The 18084-nt window shown below is 47.1% G+C and overlaps 1 protein-coding gene across 1 annotated transcript in view; it reads right to left on the bottom strand.

Moving 5' to 3' along the window:
- Window positions 1-10976: 10976 nt before the first annotated feature.
- Window positions 10977-18084, bottom strand: part of si:dkey-199f5.8 (beta-1,4-galactosyltransferase 3) — a 33795-nt gene continuing 26687 nt past the window's right edge. The window contains exons 5-7 of the mRNA XM_063056696.1: window positions 16836-16958; window positions 16582-16686; window positions 10977-14493 (exon numbers count right to left, since the gene is read on the bottom strand). Coding sequence (XP_062912766.1) covers window positions 14346-14493; window positions 16582-16686; window positions 16836-16958 — 376 coding nt within the window. The 3' untranslated portion in view covers window positions 10977-14345. The remainder of the gene's footprint in view (window positions 14494-16581; window positions 16687-16835; window positions 16959-18084) is intronic.

The following is an 18084-nucleotide window of genomic DNA, read 5'->3' on the forward strand; positions in this document are numbered from 1 at the left end:
AGGAAGGTGAGAGCAAGGGGGGAGGGGGAGAGGAAAGGGGTGGGGGGGAGAGTGAGAGGGAGAGGGAGAGGGAGAAAGGGGGTGGGGAGAGGGGGAGGGGAGGGGGATGGAGGTGGGAGGGAGAGGGAGGGGAGGGGGGTGGTGAGGGGGGAGGGGAGGGGGAGAGGCAGGGGGAGGGGGAGAGGGGGGGAGGAGAGGGAGAGGTGGAGGGAGGGGGAGAGGAAGAGGGGGAGGGAAGGAGAGAGAGAGGGGATGGGGAGGGGGAGAGGGAGGGGGAGAGGGGAGGAGGAGAGGTGCGGGGAGGGGAGGGGGAGGGAGAGGGGAGAGAGGGGAGGGGAGGGGGAGAGGAGGAGGAGAAAGGGGTGAGGGGAGGGGAGAGTGAGAGGGAGAGGTGGGAGGAAGAGGGAGGGGGAAGGGAGAGGGAGGGAGAGGGAGAGGGAGGAGGAAAGGGAGGGGAGGGGAGGGAGAGGGGAAAAGGGGGAGGGGGACGGGAAGGGAGAGGGAGAGAGGGGAGGAGGAGAGGGAGAGGGAGGGAGGGGGAGAGGGAGAGAAAGGGGGGTAGAGGGAAGGGGAGAGGGAGAAGGGGAGGGGAGGGAGAGGGAGGGACGGGGGGATGGGGGTCAAAGATAACATTGCAGTATGTTAATACTAATGCTGATAAATAATTGAAATTCATAATGTGCTGGAACACAAACCAATATTAGGTATCAACACTTGTGTTAAATTCTTGGTTTCAATTGTCAGCCATGATTAATATTAAGACATTTTAATGAAGAATTTACCCACCGCTGAAGTGCTCAGCTGTCAGAGAGCCCAACAGCAGAGAGAGTGGTCAGTCCATTGAGACAGTTCGGACCAGCCAGCGACAAATGTAAATAGAGCACCCTCCACACCACCCCTCCCACAGCGTTCCCTCCTCACCCCCCACAGTATTTCCCCCTCACCCCTCCCAGTGTTCCTTCCTCACTCCCCACAGCGCTCATTCCTCACTGCCTCCCACAGTGTTCCCACCACACTGCCCCTCCCACAGCATTCCCCCTCACCCCCTCCTACAGCATTCCCCCTCACCCCCTCCTACAGCATTTCCCCCTCAGCCCTCCCACAGCACTCCCTCCTCACCCCCACAGCATTTCCCCCTCACCCCTCCCAGTGTTCCTTCCTCACCCCCCACAGCACTCCCTCCACACTGCCCCTCCCACGGCATTCCCTCCTCACACCCTCCCACAGCATTTCCCCCTCACCCCTCCCACAGCACTCCCTCCTCACCCCCTCCCACAGTGTTCCCACATTCCTCCTCCCACAGCACTCCTTCCTCGCCCCTCCCACAGCATTTCCCCCTCACCCCTCCCAGTGTTCCCTCCCACAGCGCTCCTTCCTCACTGCCTCCCAGTGTTCCCTCCACACTGCACCTCCCACAGCATTCCCTCCTCACACCCTCCCACAGGATTCCCTCCTCACCCCCTCCCACAGTGTTCCCTCCTCATTCCCCCTCCCACAGCACTGCCTCCTCACCCCCTCCCACAGTGTTCCCACATTCCTCCTCCCACAGCACTCCCTCCTCACCCCCTCCCATAGTGTTCCCACATCCCTCCTCGCATAGCACTCCTTCCTCGCCCCTCCCACAGCACTTCCTCCTCGCAGCCCCTCCAGCAGGACTCCCTCTTCACATCCTCCCACAGCTTTCCCACCTCACCCCCTCCCACAGCATTCCCTCATTCCTCCTCCCACCACGTTCCCTCCTCACCCTCCCCACAGCGTTCCTTCTTCACCCCCCACTGCGTTCCCTCCTCACCCCCTCCCACAGCTTTTCCTTCTCACCCCCTCCCACAGCCTTCCCTCCTCATCCCCTCCCACAGCGTTCCTTCCTCACCCCCCCACAGCATTCCCTCCTCACCCCTCCCACAGCAATCCCTCCTCACCCCTCCCACAGCGTTCCCTTTTCACCCCTCCGTCAGTGGATTCACTTTCGGTCTGAATCCTGTTTGCTTACTTAAGGTTTGCACTTTTTAAACATCTCTGCACATTGGGTCTACTGAGTTTCTTTGTTTTGTGGCTGCCTGTAAGGAGACGATTCCCAAGGTGGTAGAGTGCATACACACTTAGTTCTGTGAAGTTTGACCAGCTCTAGTGGAATCCATCGGTGGTCGTGGCCCCTCAGGCGACGATAGGTCTCGGTGTCTGACTCCCCTGAAGGTAAAGTGCTGGAACAGGAGCGTTGACATATTTCTGCCGAGATGTCAAACCTGGCCAGCAGCGCCCCCTTCAGATCAGCAGAGTTGTTGGACCTCTCTCCATTGATTCAGTGCAGGCTTGGAGAGTTTTACCCGTTGGTGGTGGCACGGGCTGGCAGGCTTATCTCTTCTGGCCATTGCCATATCTGGACCATCCCCTCGAACCTCAGGAGGTAGTTCCCAATATTATCGCCTTGTTGATAGGAACACATCATGAACCCTTCCACGGGCTGTGGACTTCCCTTCTAAAAGCATCATCTCTCCTCTGCTGGGCTGAGAAAAAGTCTCGGAACAGATTTTCCGGGGAGGGTTCGGAGGTGGTGCCACGTGAAAGTCCTTCTGAATTTGGCTCTGGGCTGAAGTTCTTACCTCTCTAAGGCAGCTGCTTCATTTTTAGCTGCAGGTGGTTTACTGACTTGAGACTGCAGTCACACTTGCCCCCTAGGTGAAATGGGGGGAATAGCCGATACGATAGGGTCTTTTAAGAGACTCTTGGACAGGTACATGGAGCTTAGAAAAATAGAGAGCTATGGGTAACCCAAGGTAATTTCTGAAGTAAGTACATGTTCAGCACAGCATTGTGGGCTGAAGGGCCGGTATTGTGCTGTAAGTTTTTTTATGTTTCTATGAATACCCCTTTGCAACTGGCCACCCCACCACTGCCTGCGTATGTTAGACTTGAGGGCTACAAACAAAAGTAAAATTGGCTGGAGTCACATAGCACCTTAGTGCAAGGGTGTTTATTAGATAGTGAAAAATCAAACATATGAAAATAGCGAAGAGAAAAATGCCAAAATTTACAAACAGATATCTACCAGTAAACACAATAATAGCTCTGTACTTATTCTTGTCCGGTGTGACAGGAAGCCATGATCTCCCTCTTCTGAGAAAGAAGAGCTCCTTTTTTTTACACACACACACACTAAGACATATTATCTCCAACAAAGTTAACTTGAGGCTGCACATGCATTAGAGTATGATGCAACCTACAATGTAGTTACAATTATATTACAAAGTTGTTGGAAATATTTACCTTAATTACAGTATAAAAACAATATATACACCTCCCCATAACTAAAGAAATGGAATATTTAGCTGGGTCTGGTGGGAAAGGCACCATAAAGCCAACTTGAGCACATCAGGTCTGTTTAGACTCTGAAGGGATGTGGCAACGCGGAGGGGAACCAGTGGGTATGCCAGAGAAGACAAGGAAGTGCGCACTCTCACTGCAGTAACAGCAGAATGATGTGGTAATGTTTGTGTATGAATGAATGAGCGTGTGTGAGGAGTGTGTTTACCTAGTGCTCTCTGTCACATCTCATTTGTTTACCCTGTAATGCCATATCCAGATGGTTATTAGGGGCCGTGGACAATTCTGATTTGATGGAGAATGGACATGAAAGCACAGAGGAACATCTGGAGAAATTTCTGAAACGCCTATTTGCTGCTGTCGTTACTGTGTGGTCGTGAACCTTTCGGAGGGTAGGCCTCAAAATCCCTGGCCTTGCCTGCTTTTGGCGACCGAGAAGGAGGTTGAATCGTTCGAACAGAGATGACGCTCAGTTCTCGGTGTCGGGGAGCTGATCAGAGCTCAAAGTTTTCGGACGACTCAGAGTCGGATTGTGGTCGGCATGGCAGGGAGATTTTTTCTTCCTTCTCCCGTCTGCGTGAGATGTGGGACATTTGAGAGACTTTGAACTTTACTGTGCTCACGGACTTCTTCATCAAGTTATGGTATCGTGCACTGTTTGTAACTATATGTTATAATTATGTGGTTTTGTCAGTTTTTTCAGTATTGGTTTGTCCTGTGTTTTGTGATATCGCACTGGAGGAAATAATGTATCATTTCTTAATGCATGCATTACTAAATGACAATAAAAGAGGACTACGTGTCTTCATAATCATTATAGATTGTCCTACCTGTAACAATAGATGGGTCGTAATATAATTTGTAGGTCTTTGACTCTAAAACCGGATCAGGCTTGTATTTTAGATTATGAGAACATTCAGTCCTCTTTTATTGTCATTTAGAAATGCATACATACATTAAGAAATGATACAATGTTTCTGCAAACACAAGGAATTCTGCAGATGCTGAAAATTCAAGCAACACACATCAAAGTTGCTAGTGAACGCAGCAGGCCAGGCAGCATCTCTAGGAAGAGATACAGTCAACGTTTCAGGCCGAGACCCTTCGTCAGGACTCAGGGTCCTGTCCTGATGAAGGGCCTCGGCTGGAAACGTCAACAGTGCAATGTTTCTGCGGAGTGATATCACAGAAAACAGGACAAACCAAAGACTAACACTGACAGAACCACATAATTATAATATATAGTTATAGCAGTGCAAAACAATACCATAATTTGATGAAGAACAAGCCATGGGCACGGTAAAAAATATGTCTCAAAGTCCTCGAGTCAATCGACTCCCGAGTCCCCAATAGCAGGTGGCAAAAGGGAGAAACTCCCTGCCATAAACCTCCAGGCACCACCAACTTGCCGATGCCTTGGAAGCAGCCGACCACAGCTGACACTGAATCCCTCCGTCCAAAAACTTCGAGCCTCCAACCAGCCCCTCCAATACAGCCTCCCGAGCGCCATCCTCTACCAAGCGCCTTCGACCTCGCCCCGGCCGCTGAAACAAGCAAAGCCGAGGATTCGGGGCTTTCTGCTCCGGAGATTCCGGTTACCACACAGTAGCAGCGGCAGCGAAGCGGCATTTCAGAAGTTTTCCAGATGTTCCTCTGTGCTTTCACATCTGTCTCCATCAAATCAGAATTGTACACGGTCCCCTACTTGACAGATAACAGATATTCATCACTGGAGAGGCCGCGCGTGCTGCCGTCGCGCCGCCATCTTTTCCTCCTATTTATAGTATGGTATGAACTGAACTGAATTGAATTGACCTTTTTTCTTACATCCTTCACATACATGAGGAGTAAAAATCTTTATGTTACATCTCCGTCTAGATGTGCAATGTGTAACCATAGTCATTTATAATAGCTTATAATAAATAGAACAGTCAATGCAACATAGAAATATACTCAAATCAGTGTGAGTTGATCAGTCTCCTGGCCTGGTGGAAGAAGCTGTCCCAGAGCCTCTTGATCCTGACTTTTACGCTGCGGTACCATTTCCCAGATGATAGCAGCTGGAATGGATTGTGGTTGGGGTGACTCGAGTCCCCAATGATCTTTCGGGCCCTTTTCTCACACCTGTCTTTGTAAATGTCCTGAATCATGGGAAGTTCACATCTACAGAGGCACTGGGCTGTCTGCAGAGTCCTGCGATTGAGGGAAGTACAGTTCCCATACCAGCTGGTGTCCTTTATGAATTTATATACTAAAGCAAGATTTTGGTGAATGATGATTGCCACTTGATTGTGTAAGTAATCAGATTGAGTTAAACTGCTGCAGGACCCTGTAATGCGTTGGATTGTTTCTAATTTCTCTTGGCATTTTCTGCATTTATTCTCTTGGATTTGTTGGTCTTTTATTATTTATTTTTGGGTTTTTTTATGTTAACCACCTGATCCTATATGGCCATAAGGAACAATTTCGGTTTCTGGGAAAGAGGCTGAAGAACAGGACCTACAAGGTTTTACAGGAAACATACATCAAAGTTGCTGGTGAACGCAGCAGGCCAAGCAGCATCTATAGGAAGAGGCGCAGTCGACGTTTCAGGCCGAGACCCTTCGTCAGGACTATTACAGGAATACAGGTATTACAGGAATCTCCAGATTACTCCCCATGCCACGTGCTATTTCAGGTAGGAATAGGGTGATAGCACAGAGTGAGTGGCTGAGGAGATGGTGCAGAGGACAGGGTTTCAGATTCATGGATCATTGGAACTTTTTCTGGGGAATGGGGTGACCTGTGCAGGAGCAATAGGTTACACCTGAACTGGAGGGGAATCAATATGCTGACCAGGAGGCTTGCAAGTGCTACTTGGGAGAGTGCTGGAAACTGCAGCACCAGTTCAGTAAGGGAAGGATCAGACAAAAAAGTAAATGTCAGAGAAAAGTGCAAAGGCAAAATCGAAATACCAGGTATGATGGGATGGAGCATTTGAAATACATGTATTTTAATGCTAGGAGTATTCTGGGTAAGAGTGATGAACTTAGGGCATTGATCAATACATGGAACTATGATGTTGTAGCCATTACTGAAACTTGGTTATGAGAGGGGCAGGAATGGGTGAATAATGGTTTTCAAAGTTTTGGAAAAGCGAGAGGAGGAGGTAAAAGACATGGGTAGAGTTGTACTACTGATCAGGGACAATATCACAGCTGTACTCAGGGGAGACATAATGGGGGGGGGGTCAGACACCGAGTCTATTTGGGTAGACGTCAGGAGTAGGAAGGGTGCAATCACACTGATGGGACATAGCTACAGGAACATGGAGGAACAGATATGTAAACAGATTAAGGAGATGTCTAAAAATAACAGGGTTGTTGGCATGGAGGATCTCAACATCCTGAATATAAACTGGGATCTTCTTAGTGCAAAGGGTTTAGATGGGGTAGAATTTGTTAAGTGTATCCAGAAGGGTTTCTTAAATCAATATGTGGATGGTCCAAGGAGAGTAGGAGCCATACTGGACCTGGTGTTGGGTAATGAGCCTGGCCAGCTGACTGACCTTTCAGTGGGTGAACAGTTAGGAAACAGTGACCACAGCTCCTTCACTTTCAGGGCAGCTATAGATAAGGACCTTGTGGGAGAGTTTTAAATTGAAGGAGGGCAAATTGCAAGGGCATTAGGCAGGAAGAGTTAATTGGGAATCCCCCTTTTTCAGGCAAGTCCACATCAGACATGTGGAAGGTGTTTAAAGATCAATTGCACAGAGAACAGGAAAGGTATATTCCTTTAGAAGAAAGGACAGGGGTGGAAAGATAAGAGAACCTTGCACGTCCAGAGAGGTGATGGATTTAGTCAAGAAGAAAAAGGAAAAGTGTGTAAAGCTTCAGAAGTTAGGATCAAATGAAACACAGATAGAGTATAAAGAAAAGAACTAAAGCCAGAAAAGAACTAAAGTATGGGTTTAGGAAAGATGGGAGAGTCTTTGAAAAGTCCTTAACAGGCAGGATTAAGATGAATCCCAAGGTATTCTACAGAAGAAGAAGAAAGCCCTTAACTCCAAATGGCGTCATCGGGATGCCATCTTTTTGATGGCATTTTTTTAGCAAGCTTTCTTATTTTTACGAGGCCAAGTTACTAGCTCGATGCTCAACCCAGCACGGATGGAAAGCGGGCAAGGGAGCTGGCTGGATTCGAACTCAGGAGCCTTCGCTCTGAAGTCCGGCACTGATGCCACTACACCACCAGCTGGCTGAAGGCATTCTATACATACATCAAAATCAAGAGACCACTAAAGGATAAAGGGGGGAACATTTGTTTGGATGCAGGGAATGTGAGTGAGGTACTTAATGAGTATTTTGCTTCAGTATTTACCAAGGAAAAGGATATGGAGGACGAGGAGATTAGTGCTGAGTATATACAATGCCTATAAAAAGTATTCCCCCCCCCCCGGAAGTTTTCATGTTTTATTGTTTTACAACATTGAATCACAGTGGATTTAATTTGGCTTTTTTGATACTAATCAATAGAAAAATACTCTTTTGTGTCAAAGTGAAAATGGATCTACACAAAGTGATCTAAGTTAATTACAAATATAAAACACAAAATAATTGATTGCATAAGTAATACAATGCCCCTTTAATATGACACACCAAATCACCACTGGTGCAACCAATCGGTTTTAGAAGTCACATAATTGGTTATCTGTTTTTGGAGATCTGTGTGCAGTCAAAGTTCAACTACTGGTGAGTCAGTATCCTGGCAAAAACTACACCGTGAAGACAAAAGAACACTCCAAGCAATTCTGTGAAAAGATTATTAAAAAGCACAAGAAAATTTACAAGTCACTGGGTATCCTTTGGAGTACAGTTAAGTCTATCATCAAGAAATGGAAAGAATATGGCACAGCTATAAATTTGCCTAGAGCAGGCCATCCTCAGAAACTGAGTGACCATGCAAGAAGGCAGGTAGTGAGGGAGGCCACCAAGAGACCTCTGGAGGAGTTACAAGCTTCAGTGGCTGAGATGGGAGAGACTGCGTATACAACCATTGCCTGGGTGCTTCACCAGTCGCAGCTTTATGGGAGAGCGGCAAAGAGAAACCAACTTTTGAAAAAACTCACATAAAAACTTGACTGGAGCTTTCCAGAAGGCATGTGGGAGACTCTGAAGTCAGATGGAAGAAGATTCAATGATCTGATGAAACTAAAATTGAGTTTTTGCCCATCAGAATCAACGCTGTGTCTGGTGTAAGCCAAACAATGCACATCACCACAAACACGTCATCCCTACCGTGAAGCATCGTGGTGGCCGCATCGTGCTGTGGGGATGCTTCACTGCAGCAGACCCCGGAGAGCTTGTGAAGGTAGAGAGTAAAATTAATGCAGAAGAACCTGATGCAGTCTGAACGAGAACTGCGACTTGAGAGAAGATTTGTTTTACAACAAGGCAATGACCCCAAGCATAAAGCCATAATTACACAGGAGTGGCTTAAAACAACAAAGTTAATGTCCTGGAGTGGCCAAGTCAGAGTCCAGACCTCAATCCAATTGAGACTTTGTGGCTGGACTTGAAAGGGCTGTTGACTCACGATCTCCATGAAATCTGGCACAGCTTGAGCTGTCTTGTAAAGAATAGCGAAAAATTGTAGTGTCCAGATGTGCAAAGCTGATAGAGATCTTTCCACACAGACTCAAGGCTGTAATTGCTGCCAAAGATGCATCTACTAAATACTGACTTGAAGGGGTGAATATTTGGGCAATCAATTATGTTTTATTTTATATTTGTAATTAATTTAGATCACTTTGTAGAGATCTGTTTTCACTTTGACATGAAAGAGTATTTCTCCCTTGATCAGTGTCAAAAAAACCAAATTAAATCAACTGTGATTCAAAGTTGTAGAACAATAGAACGTGAAAACTACCGGGGTGGAGGGAATACTTTTTATAGGCACTGTATATATGTTAGGACATTGAAATCAAGGAGGAGGAGGTGCCAGGACTCCTAATATGTAATAAGGTGAGTAAGTCCCCAGGGCTTGATGGGATTGAACCAGGTTATTGAAGGAAGCAGGAGATGAGATTGTCGGGCCCTTGACCAGTATCTTCATGTCATCTCTCGCCAGGTGAGGTCCTGGAGGACTGGTGAGTGGTTAACGTTGTACCTCTATTTAAGAAGCAATCAAGGGAAAACCCTGAGAACTATAGACCAGTTAATAGGATGTAAGAGCATTTGGAAACCCAAGGCCCAATAAGGGAGAGCCAGAGGGTAGTGACATTCAAGCTGGAGGTCTGTAATTCATGGTGTTCAGCAGGGATCTGAGCTGGGACCTCTGCTGTTGGTGATGTATATAAATGACCTGGTTGAAAATGTAGATGGGGTGGGGGGGGGGGGGCGGAGGTTTAGCAAGTTTGTGGATGATATCAAGATTGGCGGAGATGTAGATAGTGTCAAGGACTGGCAAAGAATTCAGCATGATGTAGACCAGTTGCAGATATGGGCAGAGAAATTGCAGGTGGAGCTTAACCCAGATAAATATGAGGTCTTGCACTTCAGTAGGACAAATGCAAAGAAACAGGACATTGAGCAGAGAGATCTTGGGATCCAAGTTCACAGCTCCTTGAAAGTGGCTACGCAGGTCGATAAGGTGGTTAAAAGGCTTATGGAATGCTTATTAGTCAAGATATCGAGTTCAAAGTCAGAAGGTTGTGCTGCAACTTTATAGAACTCTGGTTAGGCCACATCTGGTAGCATTACATACAGTTCCGGTTGTCCTACTATAGGAAGGACGCGGATGCTCTTGAGAGGGTGCAGGAGAGGCAGGATGCTGCCTGGGTTTAGAGTACGTGCTATCATGAGAGGCTGAAAAAACTTGTTTTTTCCCTGGAACGCTGGAGACTGAGGGGAGATCTGATAGATGTTTACAAGACAATGAGATGCATAATGGACAGGGAATATCTGTTCCCAAGGTTGAAATGTCTAATACCAGAGAGCATGCATTGAAGGTGACGGTGTGTGGGTTCAAGGGGGATTTGAGGGGTGTTTCTATTCAGAGAGTCATTGACCCCTGGAATGCGTGGCATGGTATGGTTGTAGAGGAAAATACATTAGATGCTTTTAAGAGATGTTTGGATAGGCACATGGATGCAAGGAAGGTGGAGGGATATGGCCATTCTGTTGGAAGGAGGGATGAGCATCTGGGTGGTTTTGATTTGCTTTTAAGTTGGTTCGGCACAATAATGTGGGCCAAATGGCCTGTTCCTGTGTTACGTTAACTGAGCCAGGCTTTCAATGCTTCCTTGTCAACATGTAGTCTGCTCACATCATGGATTTGCCTTCCACGGAGGATCATGCTCTTGTACTGCTTAATTTTTCCTTCTGTGGTGCTAATTTCCTCATTTTGCTGGGTTGTGCCTTCATTTAAGTCTAGTGGTGTGTACTACTCATCAGAATTGCATTCGCTCATTTGGAGCACTGAATCCTGTTTGCATTGATGAAAATATGTCCTTAGAAGCTTCATCTGATGTGAAAGTATTACTCCTTCTGTCCACGGTAATGTTAATCTGTTTGTGGGTTTTCTGAAACTTGCCATTCAAGTTCTTATTTTACTTTGTAAATTTTCCAGATCTGTTTCAGACCAATATATCATGCAAAAAAAAACATTAATAGGGGTATAACAAAAGTGTTTATTGTCTTTGTAATTATTACAATAATATTTATTAGTAGTATTATAAAATCATATCAGAAATAATAAATGATTACAATGATCATTTCTGCAGCAACTTAACTCAATCTGATCACTTACACAGGCATAATCAAGTGCCAAACTTCGTTCACCACAATCTTGCATTAACATTATACCTTACTAAAAATACAAGTCTGATCCAGTTTTAGATTCAAATTATCACAGACAACAAAATCCATATTAACCATCAGGGTATAATATTACAAGCAAGAACGATTTACTTAATAGATATAGCCATTCCAAACACACATCACATACATACATGAATAACTGAAAAACACTAGAAATATGCTGAATTAAAAGAGGAATTTGGAAGACTATGGAACATGAACAAAAGTCTCAAAAGTAATATCTACATTTGGTATCATCCCAGGTCACTACACAATAGCATTAAACAATTACAAAAATATTGCTGCGTAGGTATAAATCTCTGGAAAGTCAAAATACTAAACACCACTTGGAGAGTCCAAAAGTTTCTGGCAATTGAGAACTGGGTGTGGTTGGCAATGTCTGTACCAGCCTGAGCTGAGAAGAAATAGATTTATAGCATAAAATTGATTTATTACATTTTTACTTCTGGCTGCTACCATTGGGCAGGAGGAGCAGGATACCTGGGTCCTACACCACCAGGTTTGGGAGGAGTTGTTGCCTGGCAGCCATTGGGCTCCTGGACGGGCTTCACTCACTTTAGCACTGAACTGACTCTGCAGCGTGGACTGACTTTCATGTTCTGTGTGTTATTTGCCTTATTTATTATTTCATGATTTGTCCTCTTTTGCCCATTGGATGTCCGTTGGTTTTTGTTGCATGTGGGGTTTCCGTGAGTTGTATTGTATTTCTTTGTCTTGCTGTGGGTGCCCGCAAGAAAAATGCATCTCGAAGCTGTGCGTATATGGTATGCATACTTTGATAATAAATTCTATTTGAGCTTTTGTACCTTGAACTGCGGCAATGAATTCCACAGATTCACCACCGAAAGAAATTCCCCCTCATCTCTATTCTGAAGCTGTGCTCTCTTTGCGTCCCCTCCCTGTCCAGTAGCCGATGAACCGTAAACTTTGGTCCTTCCCCACCGGCCCCTTGTGGTGGCTGCACCAAGCTTCAGTACATATGACAACCGCTCTGCCTGTGACCGCAGGGAGCTGCAGAGTTGTGGACACATGCAGAAACCAGCCTCCCCTCCACGGACTCCGTAAACACTTCTCGCTGCCTCGGTAAAGCAGCCAGCATTGTCAAAGTCTCACCCACGCTGGACATTCTCTCTCCTCCTCTCTCTCATCACGCAGAAGATACGAAAGTCTGAAGGCCACCAAATTCAAGGATAGCTTCTAACCTGCTGTTATAAGGCAGTTGAACAGTGCTTTAGTACGATAAGATAGATGCTTAAACTCTTGTTGTGGCCTTTCCATCTTAACTACCTGCCCTTCCCTTCCCTTGTAATTGGAACACAATAGTCTGCAGTTATCAATTTCCATCAAGTTGCCCTTAAGCCTCTCATTGCAGCACCTTGTTGATCTGTTCTGCACCGTCCAAATCCTCCTCACTTTCCTGCATTTAGGCGATCAGAATTGCATGCAACATTTATTTACCAGCACTGAACTTCCCCCTGTAGCTTTTACACTTGATTCTGCCTTGCTCTTTACCTAGTTGTACCTCCAAGCACTGTGTAATGATCCTAAACTAGGGGTTGTTGGGGTACAGCGCAGCAGCATAGCACCCGCCACGCAGATCGGGGTTCGATTGCCGCAGCTGTAAGGAGTTCTCTCTCCCCATGACTTTGTGGGTTTCCCCGGGAGCTCCAGTTTCCTCCTACGGGCTCAGGTTAGTGAGTTGTGGGCATGCTGTGTTGGCGCAGAATCAGGGCATTCAGCAGCATGGAAACATGTCGGTCGGGCTACCTCACCCCTGCTAGCCAGTAGACAGTTCTGCCAACTCATCCACCCTAACCCATTATGAGCAAAAGAGATTCTGCAGTTACTGGGAATCTTGAGCAAAATGCACAAATGCTGGAGGAACTCAGCAGTCAGGCAGCATCTGTGAAGGGGAATAAACAGCCAACGTTCTGGACCACAGACGCTTCATCACAACTTTGCCCAGCACTTGACCCATTGCCCCCTGCTCGGGTGATTGAAGTACCTGTCTAGACACTTCGTAGATGCCTTCAGTGACTCTGCTTCACCCCTCTCTCCGTGTGCAGGGAGAGCTGGTGAACAAGACGCACAAGTGGCTCGAGGGCAGGAATCAGAGAGTGATGGTGGATGGTCTCAGACTGGAGACCGTGACGAGGTGTTGCCAGGGCTTAGTGCTGGGACAATTGTTGTTTGTCATCGACAACAACAGTCTGGATGAGAGCGTGCAAGATACAGCTAGGAAATCTGCAGACGACACTTAAAACAGGCGTTGACACCGACAATGAAGAAGGTTATCAAACATCACCGGGGGATCTCGATCAGCTGTGGAATGGCAAATGGAGTTTAATTCTGGTAAGTGTGAGGTGTTGCGTTTTGGAAGATCTGATCAATGTGGGACTTTCCTAGTGAATAGCAGCAGGGCTCAGTGAGTGCTGTAGAAAAGAGGGCCTGGGAGTACACAGTTGCCTGAAAAGTGGAGCTACGGTAGACTGACTTGGCACACTACCCTGATCAATCAGGACACCGAGCACAGGAGTTGGGACGTTACATTAAAGCTGGACAAGACGTTGAAGAAACTGCACTCGCAACATTGTGTTCAGTTTTGGACACCTCCATGTAGAAGAAATGTTATTAAGCTGGAAAGAATACCGAAGAGATTTTTGAGAATGTTGCCAGAACTAAGGTGTAAAGACAGATTGTGCATCTCTCACCCCACCACCCATCCCTCCCTACCCTCACCCAAGGGTTCAGTGACTACCACTGATTCTGTAACAAACCACGGTTTACACTGTGTGACCTCTCGTCATACCCTCTGTCACCACCACGCCCCCCCGGAGAAATGGACCTGTATTGAGTGGGAGACCTTGTCCTGGGACAGAATTCCAGAGACCCGGAGGGGCCGTGGAGACCAGACCGCCCCCCACCCGTAGGGAGACAGGTCTCAAGATGCTGGGTGAGTCTTGTGGGGTCAGGTGCAAATGGTGCCTAAGATCAGTCATGTGGTCACCTCCCCTACACCCCACCCCAGTGAAACACCCAGGGGTTTATTGCTAATGGTCATAGTGGCTTCTCTTCTCTTCCGATGGAGATATTGTCCATTTTGCTTTTCTCGACAGCCAAAGTCGGGAAACTGCTCCGACCTCGGGCGGGGGTGCGGGGCGGCGGTCACGTTGCATGGGGCCCCTTCTCCGTGCCGATGTCGACGGTGATGTTTGTGTAGAGCGGGAAGTGGTGTTTGGAGAGGACGCTGTAGTCCAGTGCGTTCATCCCATCCGTCCTCCACGAGAGTTTCGTCCGGGCCAACAGGTTGAACCTGCAGATAGAGGGAAGGTTCAGCTTAATGCACCTGCCCAGGGTTTCGCCATTACTCCCCCTCCCCAGCCGCCCACCTCCCTCCGTCTGGGAAGCCATCAGTGGGGTCGTAAGAGAACCCGGAAGCTGGAACGTGGAGCAACATGACCGGGCTGTCTCAGCAGGTCAGGCAGCATCTTTGGAGGCGGAGGAATAGTCAGCTAAATCGGATCAAGAACCTACAGACTCAGAGTGGAGAAGGGATGTCACAGACTCCCACAGCACCGAAACATGTCTTTGGGCCCAACTAGTCTATGCCGACCAAGATTAGCATCTAAGTAAGTCACATTTCCCTGTGTTTGTCTCAAATCCCTCCAAGTTTCCTATAGACATACCTGGCCAAATATCTTTTGAATGTCATTAAAGTACCAGCCTCAATCACTTCCTCTGGCAGATCATTCCGTATACAGACCATGTTCTGGCTGAAAAAGTTGCCCTCGGGTTGCTATTAATTCCCTCTCCTTTCACCTTATATCTGTATCTTCCAGTGCCTGATTCCTCAGCCCTGGGGAAAAGATTGTGTGTGCTGCTCAAGACTTCCATCTCTTGTCAATATGATTTGCCCCACTTTCTCTGTAGCTGTTACACTTCATTCTGCAGTCTGTTATTGTTTTGCCTTATTCTAGCTAGGTGCACTCTGTAATGATCTGATCTGTATGAACAGTGTGCAAGACAAACTTTTCACTGTATCTCAGTCCATGTGACAATAATGTGACAAGAATGCACCGTAGAAAGCATTCTTCTAGGGTGCATCACAACCTGGTATGGAAGTTGTCCTGTCCAAGACTGAAAGAGCTGCAGAAGATCGTGAACACGACGCAGCACATCACACAAACCGATCTTCCGTCTGTGGACTCATTTTACACCGCACACTGTCGGAACAGTGCTGCCAGGATGATCGAGGACACAACCCACCCGGCCAACACACTTTTCATCCCTCTTCCCCCCGGGAGAAGGCTTAGGAGCTTGAAGACTCGTACAGTCAGATTTGGGAACAGCTTCTTTCCAACTGTGATAAGACTGCTGAACGGTTCCTGACCCGGATCTGGGCCGTCCCCTCCAAATATCTGGACCTGCTTCTCAGTTTTTTTGCACTACCTTACTTTCCCTTTTCTATTTTCTATTTACGATTTATAATTTAAATTTTTACTATTTACTATCAATTTGTACTCCAGGAAGCGTGAAGCGCACAATCAAATATCGCTGTGATGATTGTACGCTCTAGTATCAATTGTTTGGCGACAATAAAGTAAAGTAAATAATAGAGCAACAAACAGAAAATGCCACAGGAACCCAGCAGCATCTATGGAAATGAACAAGCAGTCGATGTTTTAGGCTGAGACCCTTCTTCTGAGGTTTCTGTGATGTGCTGAGCTGTGTCCACAACCCCCTGTAGTTTTTTGTTTGCGGTCATGGGCAAAACTGTTACCATATCAAGCCATGATGCCCCCGGATGTGGTGCATCGATAAAAATTGGTGAAGGTTGACGGCGACATGCTGAATTTCTTTAGCCTCCCGAGGAAACAGAGGCATTATTGAGTCTACAGAGTTGGACGAGGACAGACTTTGGTGATGTTCACGCCCACTTGAAGGTCTCAATGCTCTCCACCTCAAACACCACTGGTATAGAGCGAAAAGGGAGGGTGAGGGGAGGGGAGGGGGGTGAAGAGAGGGTGGAGGGAAAGGGGGTAATGGGAATGCTGAGGGGAAAAAGGGAAATGGGGATGGGGTAAGGGGGAGGTATTGGGAGATTGGAGGGGGTGTGAGGACAGAGAAGAGAGCGACAGGAGTGTGTAGGAGGACAAGGTAGAGGGAAGAGTGGATGGGTGAAATAGGAGAGGGATGGGAGGGAGGATGAGGGAATAAGAGGACAGGAGGGTAGCGGAAGACAGTACATTCAGGAGGGTTACGTGAAGATGGGAGAGGGTTCTCGAGCAGAGGGGGAGGACAGCTTTCAGGAGGGTAGCAGGGGACAGTACATTCGGGAGGGTTACAGGAGGATGGGAGGGGGTTCTCGAGCAGGGGGGAGGGTACAATGGGACAGCTTTACCTTTTGGGGTTCTTCTCATTGCCTGTGTCGTGGCCATGTTTGATCATTCTGTACCTCCCCACTTTAACCGATGGTCGAACGATCAGCATCTTGTTTAGGTAGATCCTGGGGCAGCAGGAGGGGAGGGTTAGTACCAGAGTCGGCCCACCATCCCACCCACAACAGAGTGTTCCCAAAGCACTCCCTCCTCGCCAAGCCCCCCCCCCACCTCTCACAGCACAGCACTCCCTCCACGCCGCCCCTCCAGTACTGACCTGGAGGCGATATCATCGTCCTCGCCGCCCCAGCCCCAGTAGGTGTTCGGAAATCCATTAATCTTCATGTACTGGTCAGGGGTGAGGGCCGACACTCCGCCAAAGTAACCAGAGTACGGCATTCTGTGGGGCAGAGAGCAGGGACGTCACCAGTTACCCACCCAGTCTGTCCCCACATTCCCTCCGTCTCCCACGGCCTAGTAATCAGAGGTCCAGCACACAGAAACTAAAGAGTTAAAAAATATGGTTGAAACTATCGTGGGTTGTTTGAATGAATTGTGATTCAGAATTTATTTGTTGGGCAGATTTATTGTCGGATGCCTCAACAACTATCACTCGGTCACATTCAAATCTACTGGTGAGGAAATGGTTTTGAACATTTTTCAATCTATTCAATATACGTATACTGTAATTGATTTACTTTTTTTTCGCTCTTTATTATGTATTGCATTAAACTGCTGCTAAGTTAACAAATTTCAGTCACATGCCGGTGATAATAAACCTGATTCTGAGAGGTTGGCCATGGCTAGAATTAGACTCTCTCCCTTGTACTGCCTGCACTGCTGTAATGAATTGACCTGTAGGAACAGCGTGCAAGACAAGCTTGCTGTTTTACCCTGGCACATATGGCATACATGGTGCATGCTACATCTACTTATCTATATCTCACGTCTACTGAGAGGAACCACTTTGAGAGTTTAGTCATGGCTAGGATTAACTCCTGCCTAAGCAACGACCTGGACCTGCTACGTTTTGCCTGCCGCAGCAACAGATCTACAGTGGATGCAATTTCACTGACTCACAACCTGCCCTTGAACAACACTTACATCAGCCAGCATGTTTATTTAGATTTTAGATCATGAGGACACACAGTCCTCTTTTATTGTCATTTACTAATACATGCATTAAGAAATGATACAATATTCTTCCGGTGTGATATCACAGAAACACAGGACAGACCAAGACTGAAAAACTAACAAAAACCACATAATTATAACATATAGTTACAACAGTGCAACAATACCATAACTTGATGAAGAACAGGCCATGATCACAGTAAAAAAAAGTTCAAAGTCTCTCGAAAGTCCCACATCTCACACAGACGGGAGAAGGAAGAAAACTCTCCCGGTCATGCCCGACCACAGTTCGACTCTGAGTCGTCCAAAAACTTTGAGCCTCTGATCAGCTCTCCGACACCGAGTACCAAGCACCGAGCACCATCTCTGCCAAACGCTTCGACCTCACCCTC

The sequence above is a fragment of the Mobula hypostoma genome, chromosome 8 (assembly GCF_963921235.1).
Source record: "Mobula hypostoma chromosome 8, sMobHyp1.1, whole genome shotgun sequence".
Lineage (NCBI taxonomy): Eukaryota > Metazoa > Chordata > Chondrichthyes > Myliobatiformes > Myliobatidae > Mobula > Mobula hypostoma.